A 27,501-nucleotide genomic window follows, 5' to 3' on the forward strand; every position below is an offset into this window, starting at 1 on the left:
ATTTTGAACTTATGAATTTATTCACACCAGCAGTGACTGTAGGTCAGAGGTGAGATTTTTCTTTTTCTGTTGCAGCTTCTTGTAGTTTTGCCTGATGGTGTCAGGACGCCCACTCACACAACAGACTGACTGACTGCATCTCAGATGCAGAACTGAGGATAGGAAACAGACGGGGCTTTTAAGCTGCACAAGTGCCAAACAAATTTAAAAATTAAGAAAAAGAGAATGAAACTGAACTATATTGTGAGAATACACTGTTGTATTTACTTTTGAAACATCACACTTTGGCAGTTTACTGTCCAGCCTGTGTGACAGAGACTATACTGGTGCTCCTAACTCATCTTGGTTAAGGTTCAGGGAAGATTCTGGTTAATAAAGTGAACATGTTGTATCTCATACTTCAAGTCGATGTCTTAAACCGAGACCACCGTGTTTCCCCAACTTATTTCAAGTGCTGCAAGTGTCTCCACATAACAATCAACGTTTGATAGTGATGTTATAATTGTTATGATTGCATTTTGTGTTTCAAGAATCCAGGCCGCATCACATTTTTCCTATTTTGTTGTATACTGGGCAGACTCATTCTATAAAAAACAACACTTTGCTAACAGGATTGTTATGCACCAGCTTGTCGAGAGCACAAAAACTAGACAACTAGCTGAGAGTTTCACTTTCAGACGTTCATCAGCTACAGCTCATACAAACTGGCACAAAACGTGTCTTTTCAGCAGCGCAGACTAAAAATAGTAAGTGCGGCAGGAATGTTTTGTTCATCACTCTTTGCTAACAAAACAGATAAAGGAGATTCAAGCTTCCTTGGTGCTGAGTGAGTGTGGGTACTGAATCAGCATCCCCTTACTGAAGCACCAATACAGACATGGATGAAGTGGGCCTCCAGAAAATGGCGATGACGCCTGAAACTGGTAAATATTCTCCCTATCTTTTCTCTCTGTGACCCCGGAGCTTCAGAAGTGATAACAGCACTTCAGCTCCATCCGCCAAACTCTTCCTCACAAGCACAGATATTTCCTGTACTGATGCAGCGGCGAGATACAGCCGAGATGACAAGCCAGCTCCTTTTTCTTCTCCCTTCGCCTGTTGCTCGTTTCAGCCCCACCCTCTCTCTCTGATATGCCACATCACAAGACCCTTCATGGCACATCACGTCCACCCCGTAATGAAGTTTTAATGGAAACTGTTTATCATCAGAGTGTCATCGTCTGGCCCCCTTCTGCTTCTCCCAGCTTCATATTCGCTCGACTTGACAGAAGAACAACAAAGAAACTCTCATGCACATTGTTAAATTGTTTAATTGGTAAATTTGTGACATAAATAACCACATTGCTTTGGCACAATCACGTCAATGAGTGGCCCATGAATGCTCTTTCGAAAGATGAATGGTTTTAAAATTGCATTTCTGCAAATTAAATTGAACAATGTCATGTGAGAAGCCGCATTTTATTTTTGTGACATTTGGAAAAACTTGTCTGAAAACAGCGATTCCCTCTGTCCTGTCTCTCTCCCTCTCTCTCATGTGTTGAATAGAGCTGGTTGTGTTGTTGTGTTTGGGTGGGGAATGTTGTGAGTGGGACTGACTCGCTCCTGAAGTCAGATTTCTGTCCGTCCGTCCGTCTGTCTGTCGTAGCCACAGTAACAAACAGCAGCATTGTTGACAGCAGCGTCTCTGATCTCACTTCTCTTTGCCTCTCGCTCATGTTTCCTCTCTCGTCTCTCGCCGTGCAGCAGTGGGTAGTGACAGTGATGGGACGAGGTAGTTCAGGTTATCTCTTGGTGTGTTGGGACCCGGTTGAACTGTGACCAATGCGGACTAAGGCTCTGACCCGCTTGGAGGATCCACTGGATGGCTGGAAAAGAGGTAAAAGATTAAAAAACTGTCCAGATGAAGAGTTGGACATTTTTGTTGACGACACATATTAAATTAATACTCTGGTTTGTGAGGGAAAAATGAACTGTCTGTGTGATGGTTTGTGTTGCAGTGAGTGAAACAATATTCCAAGAATATGATGTGATTTGAATATTGCATTTATATTATATTTAGATTAACTGTGTAGCCCTATTCATTATATTTATTTATTATATAAAAGGGACAATGCAGTTATTGCAGCAGATGTGGTTAAAATAAAAAATCAGATGATTATCAGACGCTCAGCAGTAAATTAGGACGTCCTGACACTCCTACTCTAAATATAATGTCCTGGTATGATAATGCTAATATTAGATTCTCATGGTAGATAATGATGTACTGTGAAATGTCTGCAGTTGCCTCATCAGCTGTGAAATGGGTCACACTTCTAACTTGATGGTATTGCATGGTAGCATGCTAACATTAGCATTTAGCTTAAAGCAGAGCTGAGACTCTGTATAACGGAGGTTACAGCTTAATTAAAGTCTTTTAACGGTATTAACACGGTGATGTTAGATGAGGGTGCAGACAGTGTGGAAGTGAATTATTTGCCACATCAGGATCAGATCGGCTGTAGCCTTTGATTTCTGGTTGACAGAGCGTGTTGGTGTGTGTTGGTGTCTGTTGGTGTGTGTGTGTGGAGGTCGCGTCATGTTCATGTGGTCGAACTCATGTTGGAAATGCAGACTGTGGGAGACAGATGGTTGTTTTGGAGGCACAGTAATAACATGTAATAGTGAAGCGTCTGCAGTTGCCTCATCAGTTGTTTGTTGTGAAGTGGGTGACATCATTTGGTGTGTGTGTGTGTGTGTGTGTGTGTGTGTCATTGTGTCAACATCTCAGTCACTTCTTATAAAGGTGCTACATGTTTCAGCTTTACTTTAATTAGCTGCACTGACTGTGCACTGTTTAAAGAGCTTTGTTAAAGATGCTGCACAGTCTGTTTAAAATAGTTTTAAGTTACAGTTGTACAGCTCAGATTTTCATACACAGACTTCAGTTCAGGCAGAATTCACAGTCACAAGGAAACTCATGATACAATAATATAAAACATGTTGCAGACAGTTGCATCACCATTCAGGTGATTCTGTGACAAGAAAATGTCACAATGTCTGAGCAGCTGGGGCTGCAGCTAACAAGTATCTGTGTCAGTCCTGATATATCTGCTGATTATTTTCTTCATTAACTCATGTATGAATGTGCAAAATAGTTTTTGAGAGAGGATCAGTCCTAGCTACTTTTTTCTTTCAGTTTTTATAGACAACTTTGAAAATATGTCATAGAATTAAAAAATAATAATAGAAATAATCATGCAAATTCAGTTTAACTGAAAAGTCTAAACTGCCAGTTAGTTCTCTGATGTCGTACAAATTGTTTCAGGTCTATGTGCAACTATGAAAAAGCAAACAACACAACAACTTCTAAACTGCAAGTTGGTTTTTCAGAGAGCGTGAATCAGTCTTGTGTTTCAGTTTTTACAGACAAGACATATGTGATTAAAAGTTCAGTCTGAGCGTCGACATAGAAAACTAAGCACAAGTGTGCAGAAGTCTGAGTCTAGAAACAGGTCAAAACAATTTTTCAATAAGCTCAAATTAGAGTCTAGTAAACTATCTACAAACCCAGCAGGGTGTGTGCCATATTTTCAAACATCAAACTGGCAAAAAGCTGAACTGTGGAGATGCTGAATGGAAATGTAAGCAGCTCAAAGCCATTCAAACAATATTAAAACATCAGATTATTCTGAAGGCTTTGGTCTGAGCAGAAGTTGGTACTGATGTTATTCATGTCACAACAACTGGTGACAGTGTGTGTATCGTCTCATGAAAGCATCATATGTTTGATGTGTCTTTGTGGGTAATTGGACTCTTAGGTGTTGTGCACGTCTGAATGGAGGTCAGGTGCAGCTGCAGCAGCCTGAACTCTGCAGCTGAAGAAACGCCGCGGCTGAACCAAGTGAAGCATGAGCATAAGAACAAAAGACAGGAAATGAGTTCTTCTCCAAGCAACCTCTCCACTGTTATTACTGTCATTACCATCATTATTGTTATTATTATTATTCCTCTGTGCAGATAGCATCTATGTGAGGGCGAGAAATGCACAAAGAAATGGTTGGAGGTTTGAAACAAGCAGCGACTCCTTAACATGAAGAACAAAGAGGGCTCATTACAGCATCCAGAGAGAGCTTCAGGAGAGCAGAGGAAACAAGGAAGGCTGTGATTATGCTTGTCATGTTGTTCGTTGGCAGTGCCAGTCGTTAACAGCAGCAATAATGAGGAACAAACCAACAAACACTCCCCACTACTCTTCCTGTGACGCGGTCTGTGCTGCAGAATGGGATTTTACTCTGAAATGATTCTCTGGAGTCTTCAGCTTCACATTTTTTATCTTTCACCTGCAAAGTCTAACTGAGGCGTTTGTCAAGGGGGAAGAATAAAGGTCAAATCTGGAGAGTAATTGTTCTATATTCAATCATAATCAGGAATTTAATGGCTAATATCGTCTATAATCACCAGCATGTGTGTGTGTATCAGCTAGTGTGTGATTACCCTTTGGACCCTCGGTGTGTCAGACACCACTGAGCTGTTTGAGATTCAAGGTCGAGACATTTCTTTGGTTTAAAGGGACGAACCAGGAAATACTCTTCTCTGAAAGGCTTTAAAATTATTTTCCAAACAATCAGGAGCTTTGTATTCAGGGCCACAACAACTGATTCTTTTCATCACACTCTTATTTTCTTGACTATTCAGTTGCTTTATAAAGAAATAGTGAAAAATCTCAGGTGGCTTGTTTTGGCTGAGTAGTCTTCCAGAAATCAAGGATACTAAGTTTACAACAATAGAAGACTAAGAAAAGCAGAAAATATTCACATTTGAGCAGGTGAACCAGTGAAGTTTTGGCATTTTTGCTCAAGCGAGTATCAAAATAGTTGCAGATTAATTTTGCATTTGGCAACAAAATTGTTTATTTCAGCTCAAAAGGCGACGTACAGACATGAGTTAGGCTTTTGTTGAAAATGATGTCATCTCTAGTTGTCAAGTTTTCCAGAGCTCCACACCCATTGGCTACTTTGGGTTCATTAGATAATATTTACAATATTGATGATAACTGCATTGATTGTATGGTAGTTTTTTTTTTTTTGTTCAGTTTTATACTGAATGTAATCATCTTTTCCAGTTTATTATATAATTAGAAAGACATTTTTCAATTTAATTGGTCAAATGTTGCAGTTTTATCAAGTCATAAACAGGAAGAAGTAGCAACTTCATGTTGTAACAACCTTTAAACAACAACTCTGTAACTTGTATAACTCAAATATTCATCATATCCAAATTTGGCGGTTGTCGTGCAAAGAAATACAAATATGAATGAGCCAAAAAATGTAATAATATTTTGGCTCATTCTTGAACTCATCACATAAACTAAAGTTAAAATGTGTTAGCTGCACCTGAAGGCATCATTAAGTGGGTTTTACAGACTGACACTGTTAAAGCTGTAAAATCCTCCCACACTGGAGCAGAATAAAGCTTCCATCCAAGATGCATCATGTCTGTGAAAATGCTAAAAATAATATCCAATTACTTTTTTTTAGAAATTAAATCAATTTAAATGAATAAAACAGAATAATTAATGTTGTTTCAAAATAAATTTACTTTCCACTTTAGATATACTAAAGAATACATATTGGACAGGTGTAAATATAGCCATGATTTCCTCTTTGTTCTGTTGACTTCTTTCCTCCCAACATTTTTCCTTTAACAGCTTTGAATTTGCAGGTTTTCACTTTGCTGTGAGACAAGTGACAACATGGGAATCACAGCCTGAAATAAAACATAATGAGCAGTGTGAGCTTTGTGTCTGAGAACAGCGCTCACATCACCTGTTAGGTGGTAAACGCCACTGGGGAAGTTACACCTAACTTCCTGAATTCTTTGTGTGTTGTGCTGGTTTCAGATGAGTTGTCATGCGTGAATACTTCTGACTCCTCTAGCCCTGAGTGCTGACAGTAAATTCCCACGTGACCTGAATGAATGCAGGCTGAGGAGTGAAGGGCATGGTGGGGCGGGGGCGACGGGGCAACGTCCAGCTGGCGAGGCAGGGGTGACGGACAGGGACATTTTAATCACAGCAGGACAGGGACAGTTAGCCGGAGCTGACATCAGCCTCGCTGCTGGGGGAGTGAGTGGCAGCTCAGAGCGGAGGAGCTGGCGGGGGGTCGGCTCAGAGGGGGAGTTTCCAGCCTTGTAATGGAGAATGAGCAGGATGACAAGCTTGAAAGGTCATCTTTTAAAGGAATAGTCCACCATCAGATCCTATTAATCTGTTGTAACTTATTACTGTGATCTAGTTGGTGAATGTATGTTTCTTTTATCTGTTTCCACTTCCTGTGATGACTGTGCCTCTCAGAGGGATCTGAGCATTTCATTTTAGTTTGTGGTTCAAAAATTGCTTTGATTTTACAGCAGATTTTCTGTATCAGCAACATGTTTTTAAAACTTATTTTGGGGCTGCAGCTCACTCTTTCATCCTCAAGTGCAGTGTTTCTGGTGTAACAGCTCTGTGTTGGGCAGGTGACAGGACTTTTTACAGTGTGTGTGTGTGCACTGAAAGACGTTACAGCAGGAAAAGGGATGAAAATTAGCATCTTCACCCAGGTGTTGGGTGTCTGTGTGTTTATATCTATTTATATATTTAGAAATTAGGAACTGTGTGATTGATCAAAACAAGCTCAGAAATCTGACCACATTTCACTATTTGAATACACAGTGCAGACTCCTTTTGAAGAAGAGATTCAATCCCAATTTAGAAAAAAAACAAAAACATGCTGTTCATTACTTAGCATATAAACCACTAGATGCAGATGTAAAGTACTTGACAAAACTGTCTCAACTCCAGTTATTTTCTTGTTCTGGAGGTATTTTATTATTTTTATTTTTTTTAAACTGTGCTTATTTGTTCATGGGTTAATTCGTCTCTTGGGACCAGCTGTTCTCAAACTGGGATCAGATGTGTCATCATCTTTCCAACACGATAAAGTTTAAGTTCACTGCTTCTCAGCAGTGAGACTAAAATCTCATTTTTAAAATTAAGATCCACTGTTGTTTACCTCGTGTGTACAGTGGAGATACGTCCTCTTTGGGGGCACGTGATGGTGAGCATATTTCAGAGCTGTTAAAGTTTACAGGATGTTTTATCTTAAGTCACACAGGGTCTTATTCTACAATCGCCTACAAACTCCCAGGACTCACTACAAGTCCAACGAGAGCCTCGGTCACAAATAAAAACATACACTCGGCTCTGGTCTCCGTCACGGATGTCAGTGTGATCCTCGAAGCATGAAAAAGGGTCTAATTGCATTTAGCTTAAGTCAGGCCACTGTGGAATACTAATATGGCTTTAAGGGCTCAGAATTAAGGCTAAGCTTCAGTGCAAAGAAAAGGCTGAATCCCATTTCCTCCCCAATTCCTCTCCCTCTCACTATGGGAACCGCAGGGGCCCCCGGGGTGGATTTCCCAGCAGAAAAAGGCTTTTACTGTATTTGTTTATTTGCCCCAGACAGTTTGCCTTGTTGGGTCCTCTCCCACTGTGTGTGCTCTGGGCAGCCCACAGTGACATGCCTTTCACTGACATACACACCATCCTGTCATAAAAATGCCAGCCAGCTCAATAAGGAGTGTGTTTGTTTCGGAGCGTTTTGGAATTCCAGTCAAACCATTCCTCCTGTCGAAACCCCAGAGACCTGGACAGGAAGTCAGAGAATGACACGAGTCAAATACTTCCTGCTGAAAAACTGGCAAAAAGAAAGGAACTGGGAATATTACGTAACTCCTGGGATTTAGGGGTTTTTGAAGGCCAAAGTAGTTTTAGATAAAGGCCGATTAAAGCTGATGGTTTGTGCAGATATGATTGTCTTTATACATTTATGTACATTTTGTACAGCCAAAGAACGTTGTGATTTTACCAATGAATCCATTGGTAAAAAGTTTTCAGTGTAAAGCATCACGGCGGGAATTTGTCCTGATTGGTTCCTCATTAAAGACGTAGAAATATTTCCAAACAGAACAGTTTTTGAATTGAAAATCAGCTTATTTCAGTCAAGTCATGAAATGATAATTGGACATTAAGACCATTTTTGCACCATAGATTTCAAGAAGGAACATGTCCTGCCAAAGTGTGGAAAGAATTATAGCCCCTCCCCCTCCAAATCACTGAGTCCTAATGCAGCAACCACCTTAGTTAATATAATAATAATTATAATAATAAACTTTATTTGTATAGCACATTTTACAAGGTGCTTCACAGACATAAAAAAGCAGTAGTGCAAGGTTATAGTGATAAAAGGTCGTTAAATAAAAACCTTCAAATGATAAAAAACAACAACAGCATAATACAAACAGAAACTCAGTTAAAATCCTTTTCAGAGGACACTGAGGTACTGATAGTACTTAAGTTGTGCAGATTCTCTAACAGTTAACCAAATTACCAGAAATGAATTGCCATGCAGTGAATCCATGACATTTGTAATTTTACTGTTTCTCGCCAAAATTTTAGTCTCAGACTTGTCTGATCATGGGACATCTCATGTTTCTTGCCGAGTCTGACTTGTCTCTGGTGAAGTGTTCTTGTTGAAGAACTGATTTTTACTGAGGCAGGATGTTGTGCAGTTGTTACCAAACAGAACCAGTCCCATCAGTATCTGTTAAAAACCAGCACCATGTTCATGTTGTTCCTCTTTTTATTATGATGCTTCCCAGCGGCTGCTTCTCCTCTCGCAGCCCGGAGCTGTGATTCATTAGACACCTCCATTACTATGTGCCGCACAGTGTATTCAACATAAACATAACATGACCCCACTTAATAGTGTGTGTGTGCCAGCTTTGCTAACACACATCCGATGTTTGGAGCCTCTCATGGTTGGCTGAATCAGGAAGTGTGTGCGTGTGTGTGTGTGTGTGTGTGTATTAACAGTGTGACAGATAAGAGAGTGGAAAATGTTGTGGGAAATGCAGATTTACAATCCTGAGGTACACAGAGAAGTGTGAAGTGTCTCTTTTAGTGTGTGTGTTATCACCGTGTGTCGCAAGTGCAACACACACATTTATGCTCACGCTGTGTCATGCGTGGGCTCGGCAAACAGAAAACCTGCCTGTGCTAGTGTGACGTCTCTGTCACAGCAGCCCTCAGTTTCAAGGAGCCCCTCTCATCGGCTGGCTTCATACAGACACACACACACAGACACACACATTATTCACTGAGGCTGAGGTCAGGCTGGCACGCTGGCTGTGCTGCAGTGAAGTATTCCTGTTGGCCTCACCAAGCTTTCTCTGCCTGGTCTGAAGTGTGTGTGTGTGTGTGTGTGTGTGTGTGTGTGTGTGTGTGTGTGTGTGTGTGTGTGTGTGTGTGTGTGTGTGTGTTCTCCACGTCAGCTCTTGGCCCTGACATGCTGAGGGAGAGTTGGAGCAACACAAGGCAAGTCTGTCATGACCGAATCATCTGACAACTCATCTGACAACTCAGGAAATGAACACAAAGACATTCACCTTAGTCTGTGTTCAAGTTGTTGAAGTTCTATTTGTTTTTTATCCATGCTAACATTAGCAGCCTGACTCCAAGTATGGGAATGTCTGTCAAAATGTCGGTCCGACACTTTGGTCCAATGGGAAATGTTTCCAACCCTTCTCCATGGATAGCCATGAAATTTGGTCCAGCTGTGTACAGATGTGTGCGGACACATGTGTCCCACAGAGAATGAATCCAGTGGTTTTCATGATCCTCTGATGTCAACCACTGTTGGACAATTTTCATTTATGCAACACTGGAGTTCATCGCAGGATAGCCTCTGACTGGGCTGAATGAATGAGATTTTACATTAATACTAACATAGCATGCTAACATGCTAAATTACTGTTAGTGTCACTTTGTCTAAAATCATTTACAAAACCTACATAATAAACTTTTATAGTTAACTCTACAGAAATCAGTAAAATGAGCTGTCTGATGTTTGTGAATCATCATTTTGTCAGATCTCGAACTGCTTAATGCTAATTTACACATCTAGGAATTTTTAGCTAAAGTAGTGCACATGCTACTTTATGTACACAGCTGCGACATTTTACCTTCCATTTAGAGCGCTACATAATGCCAGCATTTCACGCTTAAAATCCCAACAGTCAAACTAAATGTTGGAAAGTGACTATTGTGCAGTTGGTAGGAGCTAGCACGCTAAATGTTATATGTAAAAAGTGAACTTCTCTTGTCAGAGTCTGATCACCGTCTGATCATTGAGCGTAGCGGCACGGGTGTTAAAGTTTGTGCTGTGACTTGTCGACACTCATTCATCTTTCCCTCTTTTCTCTCCCTCCCTCTTGTGTTTTCTCTCCAGCGTCTGATACCGAGCAGGATGCGGCGGTGAAACTTGACCAGGAGCGGGCTGAGATAGTCGCCAAATATGACAAGGTACGTTAAGATCAGTCTCCAGCAGCAAACATACTTTTAATCCTGTTGCAAAGTTGCAACTTACAACAATAGTTTTTTTTTTTCTTGTGGTCACCCACAGCCAAATTCCAGGCACTCACTGGAGCTGAGACTCAAACCTCACGCACCGTGGTGAAATCCCTCCATAAATCTCTGCCTTATTGCCCATGAAACACAATAATAACAGCATGCGGCGTGCAGAATCTGCTGCTCTCTGTTTTAAACATTTTCATTTAGCAAGGCTGTGATTTCCACGTAAGAGGCAGCTAAAGCTCATTGACAGCCAGTAATAAAATTAACATGTAAATGAAGATTCGTGTATTTAAAAAGGCACCGTGATGATTCAGAGGAGTGCACGTTCAGAGGAGTGCACGTTAACTGTGCTAGAAGGGCGGTGAAAGATAAAAGAGAGGACAAAGATGTGTGTTTATTCATTCATTCACCAAACAGCAGGGTTAATGTGATGTCATAGGCACGAAGTGATTTTATTGGATGAGATCCAGAGGTGGAGGTGTGTAGAAAAAGAAATGGCAGATCTGTTCATGTTTGATTTGGCGCTCTACTGACTTTACACGTCAACATCAGTGTGTTAGTCACAGGAAATGCCACTCTTAACACAACACTGATGATGTCGTAGTGATGTCATCGGGTTTGTCTCGGCAGGTTTGCCACGGCTTGTACTTGGCGTCTACTCATTTATTTTTTAAAAAGCCTGTTATAAACTGTTGGTGTGGAGCTTTGAGAGATGTGGTTGTTGTTCAGGCAGTAAAGATCCAGCACTACTGCATTATGGGAAGTGTAGGATCCAGGGTGTTTGGAGGGAATACTGGTCGGGATATCTCTGCTTCTGCTGCTTCTGTCTCTCGCAAGTTCCTCAACTAAACTGCAGCAGGGTCCTTATCAGGGGTCCAACTAACGGCTGTTTTCATTTGCAGTTAATCTGCAGATTCATTTTTTTATTAACTGGTCAATTGTCACATTCGCTCATCTTCAGATGAGTTGTTTTTCTCAATCAATGGTCAAAATGCCGCAAAATATTTTACATATGTTGATATATGATTAAAAAGAAAGAAAAAAAAAAAGCTGGAAATACTCTCAGACAATATTTGGCCTTGTTCCAATATCTTTACTTGAAAAATTATAATTACATTATATTGTTATATTATATTTTTGTTATAGAATGTATTTTATATTTGGCCATTATACTGTTCTCAAACCTTTATTTATCCTCAAATATCAATGTCAGTATTGGTCTTTAAAACTGAGCTTTAGTCAGACTCTGTTCTTTGTATTTACAACAATAAAATCAAGACAGAGAGGATCATATAATAACTATCTAGATGGATTATTATTTGATCAGTGTGTAAATAACTCGACATGTCCTTAATGTCGTCCATAAACCTGGCAGTTACCCTCCAGTGTCTGTGTTTATATCACAGAGTATCTGTCATATTAAATAAAACAGAGGAAACATTGTTGAAATGTTATTTTAACTATAAATAATCAAACTGTGATTCTTCCTCCTCTTCTCTAGAGTAGCTGTGAATTCACATTAACATCTGTACAGTGATATCAGACAATAAATCTCCATAGTTTCTCTGCTGTATGTGTGTGTGTGTGTGGTTTTGCTGTATGTATGTGGATGCTTCCTGAATGACACGTCTATTTCACAGCCTGGCGGTATCAGGCGGACCAGCCCACCACGCTTGGTTTGTAAATTAGTCTTTTTAATTTAGTCCAGCAGGCTGCATCATCAAGCTGCCTCATTAACAGTGAAGAGACCATGGAGGGGAGATGATGGAGGCGTGTGTGTGTGCATGTGTGTGTGTGTGTGTGTGTGAGAGAGGGTTTAGTGAGGTGGAATGAGACACAATCAGAGCTAAATCAGTGTCATTGTCGCTGTCGGAGATGGGAGGAGTTTAATGGAGTCACTTATCACGCCGACCACACACACACACACACACACACACACTCGCTGCTCGCTCATTTGTGGATGTTAAAAATGATTTCTTGTCTTCAAAGAATGAACGGAAATGAAGAGTTTTGTTTCCAGATGACACATCCAACCGGGCCTGACTGCTGTCTGTTTCCACTGCCACAGCTGATGCTAGTGGTTTTGGATGGAGGCCACTGATGGAAGATGTGTGGAGCCAATATTTAATAACTTCTTGCTTGGCTGGGATCAGATCAGAAATGTCACATTTGACCCAATATAAATTCAGCACAGACTGAAATATCTCAACAACTATTCAATGGATTGACATGGACGTTTGTACAGACATTCATAATCCCCAGAGGATGAATCCTACTGGCTTCAGTGACCTCTAGTGCCACCACGAGGCTGACATTTGTGGTTTAGAGTGAAATATCTCAAAATCTATTGGATACATTTCCTTGAAATTTTTGTTCAGATATTCATGGTCCCCTCAGGATGAACCGTGGCGTGATCCCCTGACGCTCATAGCTTCAGCTGTTCTTCGTGTTTAGTGCTAATTAGCAAGCGTTAGCATGCTGACAAGCTAAACTAAAATGTTGAGCATTGCAGACTTTACCTGCTAAACATCTATGTTACCATGCTAATGTTGGCATTTAGCTCAAAGCACCTGTGTCTTTAAATACAGTTTGACAATAATATAATAATAAGTAATAAGTAATAATAAATCTGATTTGCCCTCAGATAAGTAGGTAACCTGAAGTGTCACTGTTTGAGTAACTGATATTAAAAATCTCAAATGAGTTATGATATTTTATGTGTTTATTATTCAAACTGGATGTTTTACATTTAAATATTGAATGAGGGAACGTCTGGCCATGAAATACTGATGCATTTAGGAAAATCTGAGATGTCCTTCTCTGCATTTAATATCACAGACTGTTCAGTGGCTCCCAACAAGGCGTCAGAAGATGTTTAAAAATAAGGAACTGATAAATTCTGCAACAAAAAACTATTTTTCCAGACTTTTCTCAAATCTTTGCTCAATTCTTGTGAAATAGACAATCACAGATTTATTGTTATGAATCAGTACCAGTTATATTAATACACTGTGATGAAAGAAAACACATAACTGAACTGTGCAGTCCATCACAGAGTTGTGGTGACACACAATCACAGAAGTGTGACGGAGCGAGTGCTGAGCAGTCAGAGTCCCGCTTTAATTTTCCCCAGAAATTGATTTTAAGCAGAGAGAGAAATGACAAACATGTCAGTCGTGATGTGTTGCTCTTGACTCCGTGGACACACACGTGGAGGCGAGGTGGGATAAAACACTCAGGTCTTTTGAGTCTTCAGAGATGTGTATGTGTGTGAGTTATTTATTTTTTCTGGTGTGTTTCTGCTGAGCGAGCAGTGGTTGAGGGAAGAGGGAGGAGATGGATTTTGAAATATTTTACCTCAACATCTGGTCATCAGACTGACCTGTGAAACCACAGACAGGCCTCTGTTTCTGTCTCTGCTTCTGGATGAAGAATATTTTTCAGATATGTTATGTCGTGCACAGTGGAAACAGGCAGTAAAGCCTGGTGCCAGATGCTTCTCTAGTCCTAAGTTGGACATCTTTGTGTTTTTAAATTGTCAGATTGTCAGGTGAAGGTGTTCTCACATCTTTATTGTTGTAACATGTGATTTGATGCAGTTAGAAACTTACAGTCAAAGCAAAAATGTCCATTATGTGAAAAGCTTAAATTCAGCCAAAAAATCATATTGTTCTTTATATCAAAGCCAGATTGCAAAATAAATCCAGCCCATACGTGGCCCACATGCTTGTTTTCTTCTGAGTATACACCTGGTTCCACAGCCTGAATTGGGGCCATAATACAGCATGGTTTTAAGATGTTACTTCCACATCTGGACCTATTCTGATGCACACAGAAAATCAGTCAATACTGGACGATAACAGCGGACGTATACGGGCCAGACTCAGGCCAAGGACCCAGGCAAATGTTGAGCCAGAACTTTCAATTTTCTATCTGGGCATTTTCACAACTCAGCGCCCAATACACACAATCAATTTGGTTAGAATTTTATTCATATTTATTTTGCAAGCGCTTGCTTGTTGTGGGAACAGTTGGGTTTTTTCTCTGTAACAATGTAAGGTCTTGACCTTACCCTGTAAAGTGCCTTGAGATAATGTATATTATGATTTGGCGCTATACAAATAAAATTGAATTGAATTGAATTGAATTTATGTAAATTATTTAAAATACAAGTAAATTCAGTAAGTTTCAATTCAGTCATTTCTATACCACCCTTTTGTAGCTCCCTCATTGCTTCCATAAATAAAAAAGAAAAGTACTGATCTAATTATGGTTCATAAATCTTCTCTTTCTTTTGCATCATTCAAAATTCTTCCTATTATTTTTGCATTTCATTGAGGATTGTTTCACACAGTCAGAGCATAATTTTGATTAAAGGGATAAACAGATACAACAGATACAATTTTCCTGTAATTGCTTTGTAGTTGTTCAACACAATGAGGCATAAATTGCTGGTTAATTAAGTACTTGTAAGTACTTGGAATCACACTTGTATCAGCCGACGAACAGCAGATAAAACTGTTTATGCAAATGAAAACGACTACAGCCAGCTGAGACAGGAAACACTTGGCAGGATTGGTCATATTCAACATTTGTTTTTAATTATTTACTAGAAAAAAAACATATTTTCTAAGTTACCTCTGCTGTGGAGGTTTTTAAAATATGATGAGGCACAGGAGAGCTGGAGTAGCTGTGAAGTGGGGGTGTATGGTGGAGAGACTTGAGGCAAATTTGAGGTGAGGTGAAAGGGAGTTAGTTGTTGTGGTCAACAGTAGGCGCAACAATAGTCATAACTCAGTCAAATCTGATCACACGGACATGATACAAATATTTTTAGATTCAGTGTGACTCACACTTCCCGAGATTTTACCATCTCCACTGTCCATTGTAAATAAACATCCATAAAACAGAATAGAAAAAAGATGCTCCTTTCACCTACAGAACTCCCCTGAGAATCATCATATTTTTAAGTTTTCTTCAGTATCACAGTAATCAAGTGATAGTTGTTGGTACATCCATGTGTACATTGCAAACAGGTGCAGCTAATAGCTAGTTCAGCGTATTTTAATGGTGCCAATTTACCAAAATGTAAACAAATACAGAGTAAAGAAACGGGGCTGGAGTTGTAGCCCACAGCATAATAGCAAACCTGAGATTCCTGCAATGTTTGTGTTGCTCACAGTCTTAAAAAAACTACATTTAAAAATTCAATAGCAACATCTGCCACTATCCTGCTTAGTCTCTTCACAGATGTTGTGACCAGCAGTTTTTGCTTTCTACCACAGAAATGGTTTCGACAGCACAAATGATTATTTTGGGTGAGCCGACGCTTTTACCTCCCGGTGAAGGTGAAACAGCTGAATCTTAAAGGATTTGAAAACAGCAAGATATTGAAATGAAAAAGAAACGATGCCTCAAACCAACGAGCCAAAATGCGACATTTACATACTTTTGTACTTTGGAAGCTTTATATTGACTCTTTCAACTTTTTGCCCCATTACTGTTTGTCACACAGTCACTTTGATATTCTCTCCCTGCTCTTCTCCACATAATCCCTCCTCACTCACACACACACACTCGACCTGCGGGTTTTCTATTTCACTGGTCTGTGATGGTGAATTAACAACTTTTTTCGGAGGCCCAGAGTCAGACGGTGACACAGGTGGGCACCGCTGCTCACACAAACACACAGTTTCTTTGTGTCTCATAAAAACACGCTTGTGCCAACACTCTTTCCCAAGGGCGCTGGAGTCGTGGCTCCCGACTCATAATCTAGCAGCCCGGAAAAACAAGACTCTGTGCCCCCGAGGAACGTGGGTGGCGTGTAATTTGGAGCTCAATCAGGAACCACTGTGCAGTTTATTTCAGAGCACAAACTGCTGAGCTGCATCTGATGATACAGATGAAGATCAACTGAATTCAATGAGTCTATAAAATGTCAGAAAACACTCAAAAATATCCGTCACATCGTCAGAGAATCCAAGGTCATAGTTTTAAATTGCTTTTTTTGTTTGACCAACAGTCCCAAACCCAAGTAGGCCTGTAAAAGTAATTTAGTTTAATCTAGTTTTGTAGTTTGTTTTATTTATTGTTTTTTTTACTTTACCCCATACATTTTATGTGTTACTCCACATTACTTTCATATAGAAAATTACAAATATTATCTTTTTAAATTGTACTTTAAATTATCAATCATTAAATCAATAGAAATTAAGATTGTTGAAATGTTTTTTTCCCAATTTTATATTATATTAAATTAGAATTTTATATTAACAAATGTAAAATTTATGAAAAAATTTCACTGAACTTTATTATTCTATTTATATTGTTTCCCGAAAGCCTGTGTTAAAACATATATTTAACACAAGGGCTGCATCTTATAAATATTTTATTATTGATCTCCTGATTATTTTCTCAATTATTTGTTTATTCTGTAACATAAAAAGCCCTTTGCAAACTCCTAGAGCTTTCACTCCTTGGTCAAATGTTGAATTAACATTTAAAAATAAAGAAAATGTAAAATATAAAAGCAGACAAAGAAATAAGTCAAGTTGTGTGTATAACAGGAAGAATACAATGCAAGCAGTTGACACAGTATAAATGTAAAATGGTTGGAACTATTTGATGAGGTTGATTTGATACTGGATGTACAGCACATACATTCATCTCAGTTTTAGTGTTTTTTTTGTTTTTCCTTCCCTCTCCTCACTTCCAGGGAAAAGAGGCCATTGTGGAGCCCTGGGAGGACACCAACTTCCACCTGTACAAAGTCATCGACCGCTTTGGCTTCGTCCAGTAAGAACACGCACAGCAAAACATCCCAGCCTGTTATTATTCTTATTAAGTAAATGAATAACCTCCAAAGCCCAGTACGAAGAGCAGCACCACACTGAGGAAGAGAGGGAGAAAATGAGAGGCTGTGAGGGTGAGTGTCGCCGAGAGAGGAGTGTGTTAGTGGCTTTGGCCGGGGCCGGTCGGGAGGCTGCGATGCTCTGAAACAACTCTGTGCTGGAGTGTTATATATAGGCTGGCACATGCAGGCAGGAAACAGCCTGGTCAGCCACAATCACAGGCATCAGTGTTAGGACAGAGTGGTACGAGCCAGACCATAGGCGGTGGAAGATGGAGGGAGGGATGAGAGGATGGTGGATGAAGAAAAAAAAAAAACCTCAGGGTTACATGATTGTTTGAGACAAGGACAGAAGTATCCTAAGGTGAAGGTCAAAGAGAAACATGAAGCCGGAGAGGAGGCCTCCACCTGTCACTCAAAGCAGCCACACCCTTCATTATGTGTAACGGATGAGTTGTGTAAAAATTCAGCCCGTACAGTTGTCATGAAGGGATAAATTGGTTATTGAGACCTAAATTGACCTAAACATTTTAACAATGGAGTCTGTGTGGACTGACTCACGGTTGGAGCCAGACTCTAGTGGTCAATAGAGGAACTGCAGTTTTTCACACTTTGGTGTTGGCTTCATTTTTCAGAACAAGAAGCTGCTGCTTGGTTGATTATTTCCCAATAATTCCCCTAAATCTGAAAGACAGCTCCCTTTAAAGGCCAATTAATGTTTATTCTTCGTTCATTTATTATTGGAAACATCACCTATGTTGAGTTGTGTTCTTGCCTTCAGACAAATTGTTACATCTAGGAAGATTTTGCTTTTTGTTGTTGATTTTTGGCAATAATCCTAGAAAGATACTGATAAATAAAACTAAATCTTATAATCTAAACCCCAACTGTTATTTCCAGATTGATTTTAAGCCACATTGTTGAGTAGGAGTTATGCAGAATGGTGGAGCATGTGTGGCAGATTTTCAGGTGACCTTGTTAAAATCTGTTTATCCTCTGTTTACTGTTTATTGAGATAAATGGCAGGTAGTATTCAGGAGATGAAACCAGAATATTCATTGAATCATTCTCAAGGGAAAACTGCTCCACTGCTGCAGAGACTTTGAAACGCAGATAAACGGAGCCAAAATTGAGGAGTGTCTAATCTGTTATTTCCTGTTTGTGTGACTGCTGACATGTTTGATGTTCCCTCTTTCTGATAACAGTCCGGGAGTGAGACGAGCACTGACCCGGATATCACTCCGTCGTTTCATCAGTCACTGTTTTCTGGGAGGAATCTGACTTTGAACATTGTGTTGAGCATGAAACCTGACAACTGTCAGGCTGGCTGCAAAATGATGTTTTCCATCTGACACACTTGTTTACGCACAGACAGTGTCGACTGAACTGTGATTCGTACGTGACAGAAAAGACACAAGCACAGACGTAAAAACAAACCAGGGGTTTAAAGATGAGTCCAACACTTTTATCTCTTCATTTTCTCTCTCTTTCCTCCTCTCCTCAGTGAGAATGAACTTCCATCCTACGACTCGGTGGAGGAGAAGGTGAGTAACGTTACTTCTCTTTCACTTCTGTATCTCAAATAAATATCTAGTGCAGGCGATATGGCCTAAAAATAACATTGCAGTATTTTTAGGGTTTATCACGATACACGATGTGTATCTTGATATTTTGAAATCTCTATAAATGTGCAATTTAACCCAGTATGATTCCAGTCCCTGCACCATTTGTCTGCATTCAAACATTCATCATCACTTTATAGTCATTAGTTTTTAAACTGCTTTAAATTTGCAGGCAAAAAGAGGGGAAATCAAACCAAGTTAAATTTGCCCGTTGCATATTTCTCATATTTTCTTGTTTTTCATACATTACACATTCCCACATTCTTATTACTCATTGTACATATTTGTATTATATTTATATTATTTTGCAGATTTTTGCCTGCAAATAGTTTGTGTTACCAAAGTGTGAAGAAAGTTTAATTAGAGCATCTCAGCAGCTTCAAAGGACTTTGATCACTTGCACATCAGTTCTCTTCCACTGTCAAGTCGCTGTGACAGTGACTCCCATCACAGAGGAAGTTATTAATGTGTCACTTCTGTTTTCTACGCAGCAAAAACACACGGAGGTGGAGCGGACCACCAAATGGCTGAAGATGATGAAGAGCTGGGACAAGTACAAGAACAGTGAGAAGGTGAGCCTCTTCATTTTTCTGTTTGTCATCTCGTCCTCTTAACCCCTTCACACTCGCCTCCATCTGTCCTTCACCATTAACAAAGGTGAGTGTTGCCTGGCTTTATGTCAACACTAGGATTTGTTATTGATATGTACATTTGGTGAGTTTAATTTTTCACAGCACAAGATTTTTTTTTTTTCAATTACAAAGTTAACTTGCTAATATGTGACTTAAGTACATATCATTCGCATATGTGATAGACAGTGATAGAAGGTGACGTCACTGAATACTCCAGAGACAATATGGAGAGGAGTAAACGGTTGTCTGTTGTCACTAAAGCCACAAATAACAATTATTTTCATTGTCGATTAATGTGCTGATTATCTTCTCGATTTGTTTTAACTATAAAATTATAAAAAAGTCTGTTATCATTTCAAACAACCCAAGATGACATCTTCAAATCTCTTTGTTTTGTCTGACCGACCCAAAAATATTCAGTTTATTATCACGTGTGACAAAGAAAAGCATCAAATCCTCACATTTAAAAAGATGGAACCAACAAATGGTTGAGATTTTTTAAAATTACAAAAATTCTTTATTTGATTATTAAACTTGTTGCAGATTAATTTATCGATGAATCAACTAATTGTTGCAGTTGTAGTTGTTTATACACACACAGTGGGTTTAACACAATCAAAACAATGAGTTAAAAGAGGCTAAAAGGCTCCAAAGAAGTTGGGTGATAATTAAATGTAACTGTGTCACCATAAGCAACGTCTTTCACATTATGCCAGACTTTCTGCACATTACAAACATTTTCTAATGAGAAAACAATCTAAATGGCATCGGGCCTGAGCTCTGCCCAAGCTTGAAGCTCTGCGCAATAAAACACCCTGAACCTGAACCAGAACCTGAACCTATCTGTTGGGTCAGTTCGCTGAACTATACATTACAAATATTCATTTGACGTGTTTTTATTTTAAAATATTGGTTTGCTTTACATTGGACAAAAATTGTAACACAGTAATAAAATGAATTTTGGAGCCATACCTCAGTATCGGCCTTACAGAGGTCACATCGGTCTGCTTCTGCCCTCTGCTGCAGTCGTCCTGTCACAACAGATGCAGAGGAGTGTCCCTCTCTCTGCCTCCAACAAGGACAATTAGAGGCCAGCAGGTATCGGTTATCTCGGCCTTCATTAGTGCCTCTTTAGGTCCAGGTTGGCTTGTTCTGTTGCCTGCAGCGTTTCACCGTGTCCTTCATTTGTATGTGTGGTTTCAGGAGGGATTTAGTGAGTGTGTGTGTGTGTGTGTGTGTGTGTGTGTGTGTGTGTGTGTGTGTGTGGTGTGCTGGGGCTTTGAAATGTGAAATACACTCATTGCTGGCGCTAAGAGCACAGTCAGACTCACTGCCTGCTCTTTGTTTCAAAGAAATGTTTATGGCGAATAACATCCAAGGACACAGAGGAGCGTTTACCCCGCTCCCTCCTCCTCCATCACATCACTCTCCATCACCTCCTCCTCCCTCTTCTTCTGGGTCTTTCTTCTTTAAAGCTTCAGGGATTTTCTGTTTCTTTTCCTCTTTGTCAGTCAGCAGTGTGCTTTCAGCTCAGCGAGGAAACAGGTCACGCTTGATGTGTCTCTTATTTTGTTTCCTCACTTGCCAGCTGCTGAGAACATTTAGCCCGCAGTAGGAAAGTACTAGAGAGCCGAGCAGATGTAAAGCACTCATAAGCTTTTTTTTTTTCCCCTCCTCGCGCCACACAGGATGAGTTTGGCTCGAGGTTGTAGCGTTTAGCAGAACAGTAATAACACTGCACCATCTTAAACCTCACACAGTTGTGACATGATGTTGAGGGATTGTGGCGTCTACGAGGTGACCCCCCCTCATGAGGAAGACCACAGCTGCGCCTCAGTTCTGTTCTGAATCACAGCCAGGTCACAGCAGAAGGTGGCTCAGTTAAGAAGGTGGAGGCTTGGTGGTGCAGTAACTACATGTGAGCTGCAGCTGTTTGTGGATATGATAGGAAAGCTCGCTTTGTGCTGTGTTGAGCAGGGGTGGTGCAGCTCAGCTGATGATGGCTTCCTTCATTTTATACCATCTCCACTAAAGTCTTGACTGTAAGTGGCTGGACAGCGAGCATTAATGTGAAGTAACTGGACACGTTTAACGCCGATCTTTGCAGCTCTAGATGGATGTGCCAGGATTTAGAGGGAGCAGTAAAAAAGAGGCATTAGTGGAGGTTTACCTGAAGAGCTTGGGACTGTGTTACCAATAAAAACAATGTTAAGTAGCTTCCCAGTAAGAACCGTGCAAATCCCTAAACACTAGGATTCCCACACCTTCTTAAGCATCAATTTCAAGGACTTTTCAAGGACTTTCCCTGCCCAATCCTTTCAAGTTTACGGATCCAACACGGGATCATTTGAGGCAGGATTCAAGATTAATCACTGTTACAGCACAACAACAATTTAAAAGGCTGGAATATGTAAAAACTTCTCAGTTTCAGTGATGGCTTTTTGTGGAGGGAACCATGACGATGTCGACATCCAGGTTAACCGACAAAAACACCTCATCTCTGCAGCACTGTTTACTAACGTTAAGCTAAAAAAAAAAATTATATCAGAATATATAAATTGAAGCATTTTCAATGCCCTGTGACTATTTATGTCTGTTTTCAAAAACTTTAAAAACCTTAGTTTTTTCTCTCAAGAACAGTTTGCAGTTGATATTGATTTTTATGAAATTTTGCTTCACTTTTTCTGACCCTTGGCTTTTCTAAGTTGTGCTAAAGGAACTGTTTTTAATGCAAACTTTATCCTCTTGTATCCAAAACATGTTGTTACCTGTTGTAAGAATAAACAGGTGGAAATGAGTTTAACTCCGTTCCCAAAATAAAATCTGTGACATAATCAGCCTCGTGTGTGTAAACAGTAAATGCAAAGAAAGACTAAAACTGCACAGATTCACTGAAATGTAAATGTTGACACACACATGTTCAAATATACAAACACACACAAAGCACACACACACTCAAAGGATGATTAGCCTAACAGATGCTCTCATTGACTCGCTCATCAGGGTCTAATTACAAGGCTGTTGCACCAGAAACTAGTGAGTCCCAAGTGTGGTGGTAGGAGGCTGATGGAGTGTGGGCTTTGGACACACACACACACACACACACACACCCAACCAGAAATGTCATCAATTTTGAGATGATCAGCACATTAGTGCGTCACACACACTGACATACAGACGAGCTGATTGATGACTCATCTCTGTGAAGCTCTGACTCCCTCTGCTTGATTTTCTGTTTCACACAATTTATTCACTTTAAAGCAACAAAACATCTGATGAGGTAAAAGTTTTTTCTCCAGATCTACAAATGATAAAGGGACATTTTAGATGTATAAAGTCCCGACAATTATTTTCATTATCGATTAATCTACTAAATCTTTTCTCAATAAATAGATTTATCATTTTCATCAAGAAAATGGCAAAAAAAAATGTCTGTGAGGCTGCGTTATAATTCCCCACAGCTGAACACGACATCTTGAAATGTCTTCTTTTGTCCAACCAACGAATCCAAAACCTAAAAATATTCAGTCTACTGTGGCGACAACAGCTGTTTCAGTTAGTTTAAGCTGATTGGATCCTTCTTAAATCACCCTGCCTTAAAATGTTGTAAATAGTTCAGGCCTTTGTATGAGTGGGTTTTAAACCTGACAGACTCTGTGTGGACTAACTGCTCAAATGGGGCAGAATTTCTTAAAGACCGGTCTCTCCTGTCAGGGGGAAGGGTGGGGGTCATAATTCCTGATTAATTGGCTAAACAATCAATGATGTTGCTCTCAGGTGATTGGATGGATTTATGGCATGTCTGAAATCTTGGTCTCCTGCAGTTTGAGCAGCTCATGGCTGCTATTAACAGATCTGCTTGTTTTAATATTACTGCACCAGTATTTTCCGTGTTGTGGCTAAATCTGTTGGCTTGACGGAGCTTTCTGTGAAATTAAACTGAACTTCCCTGCAGAACAGACGGATCAGACTCTCTGCATCCTGCAGCCATCTGCAGCTCCATATTCTTCTGTTCACTGGAGATTTGCACAAAGTAACGTTGCTGTTCTCTCCTCTGGTCTTTTTGGTTGAGGACAAATCCATCATCTCTGAATAAACTTTATCAGAAATGTCACTAGACAAAGGTGGCCCATCTCTAACATCTCAGAGAAAGACTTTTATTCTTAGACCAGAAGAGGAGGCCTCCTGAAGTCAGCACCGATGCACTTGTTATTTTTAGAAACTTCACCTAACTCTACTTTTATCCTTAAGGATGTTTTGTGAATTCTGCCCCACTAACAGGAGAACTGTCCTTGTCATTCGTGTCCCCTGTCAGTAAACCCGTACAACACACACACACACATTAACAATCCCAACACCTCCCATATCTGCTGTATAACTGTTCCGGCTGGATGGGCTTTAATAGCTGTAGACAGAGAATCCACTGCTGCGATTAGCTTTGCTGTTCCTGCAGTTTGGGTTTTAAGACTTAATCTTCCTCAGCCGGAGTCCGACTGATTTTCCGTCTCTTTGTGGATGCTGAATTACTCCGGACTGTTCTGCATGCATAGCAGTCTCTCTCTCTAACTCTCTCTCTCTCTGCCACAATCTCTCCTGGAGCTCGTCCAGCCAGATGGTCGTGGTTCACCTTCCAAAGCCCTTTGCTTTTTGCTCAGGGAGAGCGTCGAGTACATTAATGCATACGCTGTTTGTTTCTCTGGCACCTTTGACAGGGTGAGGGCAGCTTCAACTTAACACGACTTGTACAAAACCAAGAAAGTAAGCAAGTAAATGTGGTTAGATTGTTTAGCACTTGAGTAACAAAAAGATCCTAAAAGAAAAACAGAAATCAACAGAAATCTTCCTACATATCATCTGTGGGACAAATCCAGATTCTTCTGTTGCTCTGTGACTTGGAAGATTTGCCTCAATAGAGTTCAACCAAGGATTACTCTCGTTTTTTCTGTTTTCATTTAAAGGAGCCATTTGTAGGTTTTGCTTTTGCTACATAGCCAACGTTAGCATTAGCAGCTGTTTACTTATCAGTCTTGCCAAGAGCTTTCAGCTGTTATGTGATGTGTTTACAAGAGGTTATAATATGTCCTCAGAGCATACTGGACGCTACAGTGACTCGGTATCGGAAAGTAGCAAGACGGGCCGGAGCTAGCTAGTTAGCATGCTAACTTCAGTAGAAGAGAACAAGCAGGAAACATCAAGCCATTTTTACTTAATAAAGACTTGAACAATGAAACAGCATCACTGGCCAACTCTGTCTATTTAAGTTGTTTTAGAACCACCCACATCTGTTCGGTCACAGGTGGAGAATATTAAATGTGAACAGAAAGTTTACGTTTATGTCGGGCTTTTCATATAATGGTCAGGAAAAAAACACACACTGTCTGACCACTCCCTGATATTTAAATAAAGGCCCGATGTTCTGTCCAACTAAACCCTGGATGAAAACCTCGACTTTGATCTAAAGGTGGAAGCTGTTCCTCTCTGAAAGCCTTTCTAACAATGACCTCCCGCTGTTTGCTTCCTTCCAGCTGGTCAGGAGGATCTATAAGGGAATTCCCCTGCAGCTCCGAGGGGAGGTGTGGTGTCTGCTGCTCGATATTCCCAAAATAAAGGAGGAGAAGAAAGACTTCTACGAGGTACATACTCTCAACACTCTGCCTGCCAGCGCCTCACAGTCCTGCTCTCCAACGCCAGTTTATAAAATCTCTCCGGCACAGCAGCCTTCATTACCACACAAGCCTCATAAAGATTCATAAACGAGCCTTGGCTTTATTTGATTTTACTGAGCTTCAATTCTGTTGTGGGCAAGATGTGGGTTTGGAGGCTTAATTGTGTTTGTGTGAAGCTGCACACTGTGAAGAACTTTTTTGTTCTGCAGTGAAACAAACTTTGGATCTCATTAGAAAGTTTAAGCTGGCAGGATCAATACTTTGCTGCCTTCGGTTGCTGTGAAAGTGTCGTAATTATGAATTACAAGTAAACAAAGTGTGAAATATAAACTGTTAATGGAGACAGTTTCTGTCTGGTGAGCAGGGAAACTGCATCTGTAATGATCCACTAATATGTTGGGCTCCAAATGTGACAGAAAAACATCGTATTAATAACAAACTGTTAATCTACAGATCTTTTAAAACTTTTTACCCCAAATTAACATCAGACAAACAAAAGGGAACATGTAGAGTTCATGACAATGCACTGGATTTTGCATTTTTCTAACTGGAAATGATTGAGTTTTAATCATGTTAAATTTCAGTAGAACTAGAATTTAAGCTCTATGAGCACAGCTACAATATTTATTCACCAGGTCAATTAATGATGCAGTAGTTCTTGTTGCCATCGCCATATAAAAGCAAAGCTGTATCCATTTCTATGTAATTATATTGATTGTTTTTGCCTATTTGTGTGGCTGTTGTCTCTTTTTAAACAGTACATCTGTATATTTTTAGCCAATGTTAAATCACACTTAAATAAACAAACAAAAACATAAATAAACTGATCTTTGTAGTCTGTAGATTATTCCAGACTCAATCAGTTATTATCAATGTTTTCCAGACCAATATTTGGCAGCAAAAACTTCTTGCAAGGCTGTGCATGTTGAGTTTGATGTTACTTTTTCTCTCTCTCTTTAATTTGGAGACACTAATTTGTTTTTAAGAAAATGTTTAAACTCTGACAGGAGTGTCTGGGAAGTTAAACGTGCAGTCGCTTCCTTCTCAGAGTCTCATCTGTCACTGAGCTCTGCCTTTATTCTTAATGTTGTTTTTTTTTTTGGCTGTCTACAGAAATTAAAAGCCAGAGCCAGAGGACTCTCCCCTGACATCCGACAGATTGACTTGGATGTGAACCGAACCTACAGGGACCACATCATGTTCATGCATCGCTACGATGTCAAGTAGGCACCCCCACAAGAAGTACATGAAATAAATACAGGAAACAAATACTCTACACCGACATATCAGGAGGATTTGGAAAAATATATGTATTGTTTGATCATTTTGTCACTATGGCTGAAGAGGTTAAGAAAAGACACTTCACTCACAAGAAAAATAACATTACAGCTCTGCTAATCCGGAAAAGTATTGAGCAGAAACACCACAGGAGTCAGCACCTAGCAACAGAAATACAGCTGACAGAAAGTGTAGATAACGCCTTTAAATGTATTTTCACACTTTATGTAACTGTGTACTGTCAGACCAGAGCAACATGTTTCTATGGTTTAAGTAAATGTATATAAAAAGTGTAAGAAGGCGGTAAAACTACCAGGTAACTGTGCCCTGACTCCAGACCTCTAAGGCTTTCCCAGTGTGGAAGTGAGACGTCTCATATCCTGTTGGTGTTTCGTTTTAAAGCCACTGAGAATCAGCTACAACTCTCCCACAGTCTCATACGAGACCTGCACCGGGTTTAATGCTGTTGTAATATTTTCTTTCACATACTGTTCCGGGGCTAACGTACACATCTGACCCCTTCAGCAACAACTTGCACTTTGATTTTCACAAGAGGATTTTGTGCATCACATTTATTTGTTTTACACCTGAGAGGCTGGCGTGCGGATACTCGGCCGCAGGTCTGTTTTAACTGGAAGTTGAATCAGTCTGAGGAGTTGGAACACAGAACCAAAACTGTGACTGACGATCTGGACTCTAAACTGTAGATTGTTTGCTGGGTTTTGTGTTAATTGTGGTCTGTGTTTGTTGTCCTCAGGCAGCAGGCTCTGTTCCACGTCCTCACAGCCTACTCCATGTACAACACGGTGAGTCACTCACTCTGTCTGCAGGAAACTGCAAAGGTTGCTATGCTGGTAGCATGTCTGTGTAACTGTTTCTGGCTTGAGCAGCATTTTAGTCTTTGTTTCTATGTGTAGATGTGTTTTATTTTCAAGCTGTTGCTTTAAAATTTTGGATGCATTTTCACCAGTGGCAGATTAATGTGCAATGTTTCCCACTAAATGCAGAACTCGCAGGAAAA

At 40.0% G+C, this 27,501-nt stretch overlaps 1 protein-coding gene across 5 annotated transcripts in view; it reads left to right on the top strand.

The window, feature by feature from the left end:
* Positions 1-27,501, top strand: part of usp6nl (USP6 N-terminal like) — a 73,974-nt gene that overhangs the window by 36,675 nt on the left and 9,798 nt on the right. For 4 of the 5 annotated variants that reach the window (XM_071502252.1, XM_071502251.1, XM_071502253.1 and 1 more), the window contains 7 exons: positions 10,308-10,381; positions 17,148-17,227; positions 18,787-18,826; positions 19,396-19,476; positions 25,062-25,169; positions 26,316-26,425; positions 27,238-27,286. In XM_071502252.1, coding sequence (XP_071358353.1) covers positions 10,308-10,381; positions 17,148-17,227; positions 18,787-18,826; positions 19,396-19,476; positions 25,062-25,169; positions 26,316-26,425; positions 27,238-27,286 — 542 coding nt within the window. Of the gene's footprint in view, positions 1-1,616; positions 1,877-10,307; positions 10,382-17,147; positions 17,228-18,786; positions 18,827-19,395; positions 19,477-25,061; positions 25,170-26,315; positions 26,426-27,237; positions 27,287-27,501 lie in introns of those variants that run through there. The other variant, XM_071502249.1, reaches the window with a different exon arrangement.

This window comes from Trachinotus anak, unplaced genomic scaffold (assembly GCF_046630095.1).
Source record: "Trachinotus anak isolate AG129_WGS33_773 ecotype Australia unplaced genomic scaffold, CSIRO_AGI_Tana_v1 ptg000018l, whole genome shotgun sequence".
Lineage (NCBI taxonomy): Eukaryota > Metazoa > Chordata > Actinopteri > Carangiformes > Carangidae > Trachinotus > Trachinotus anak.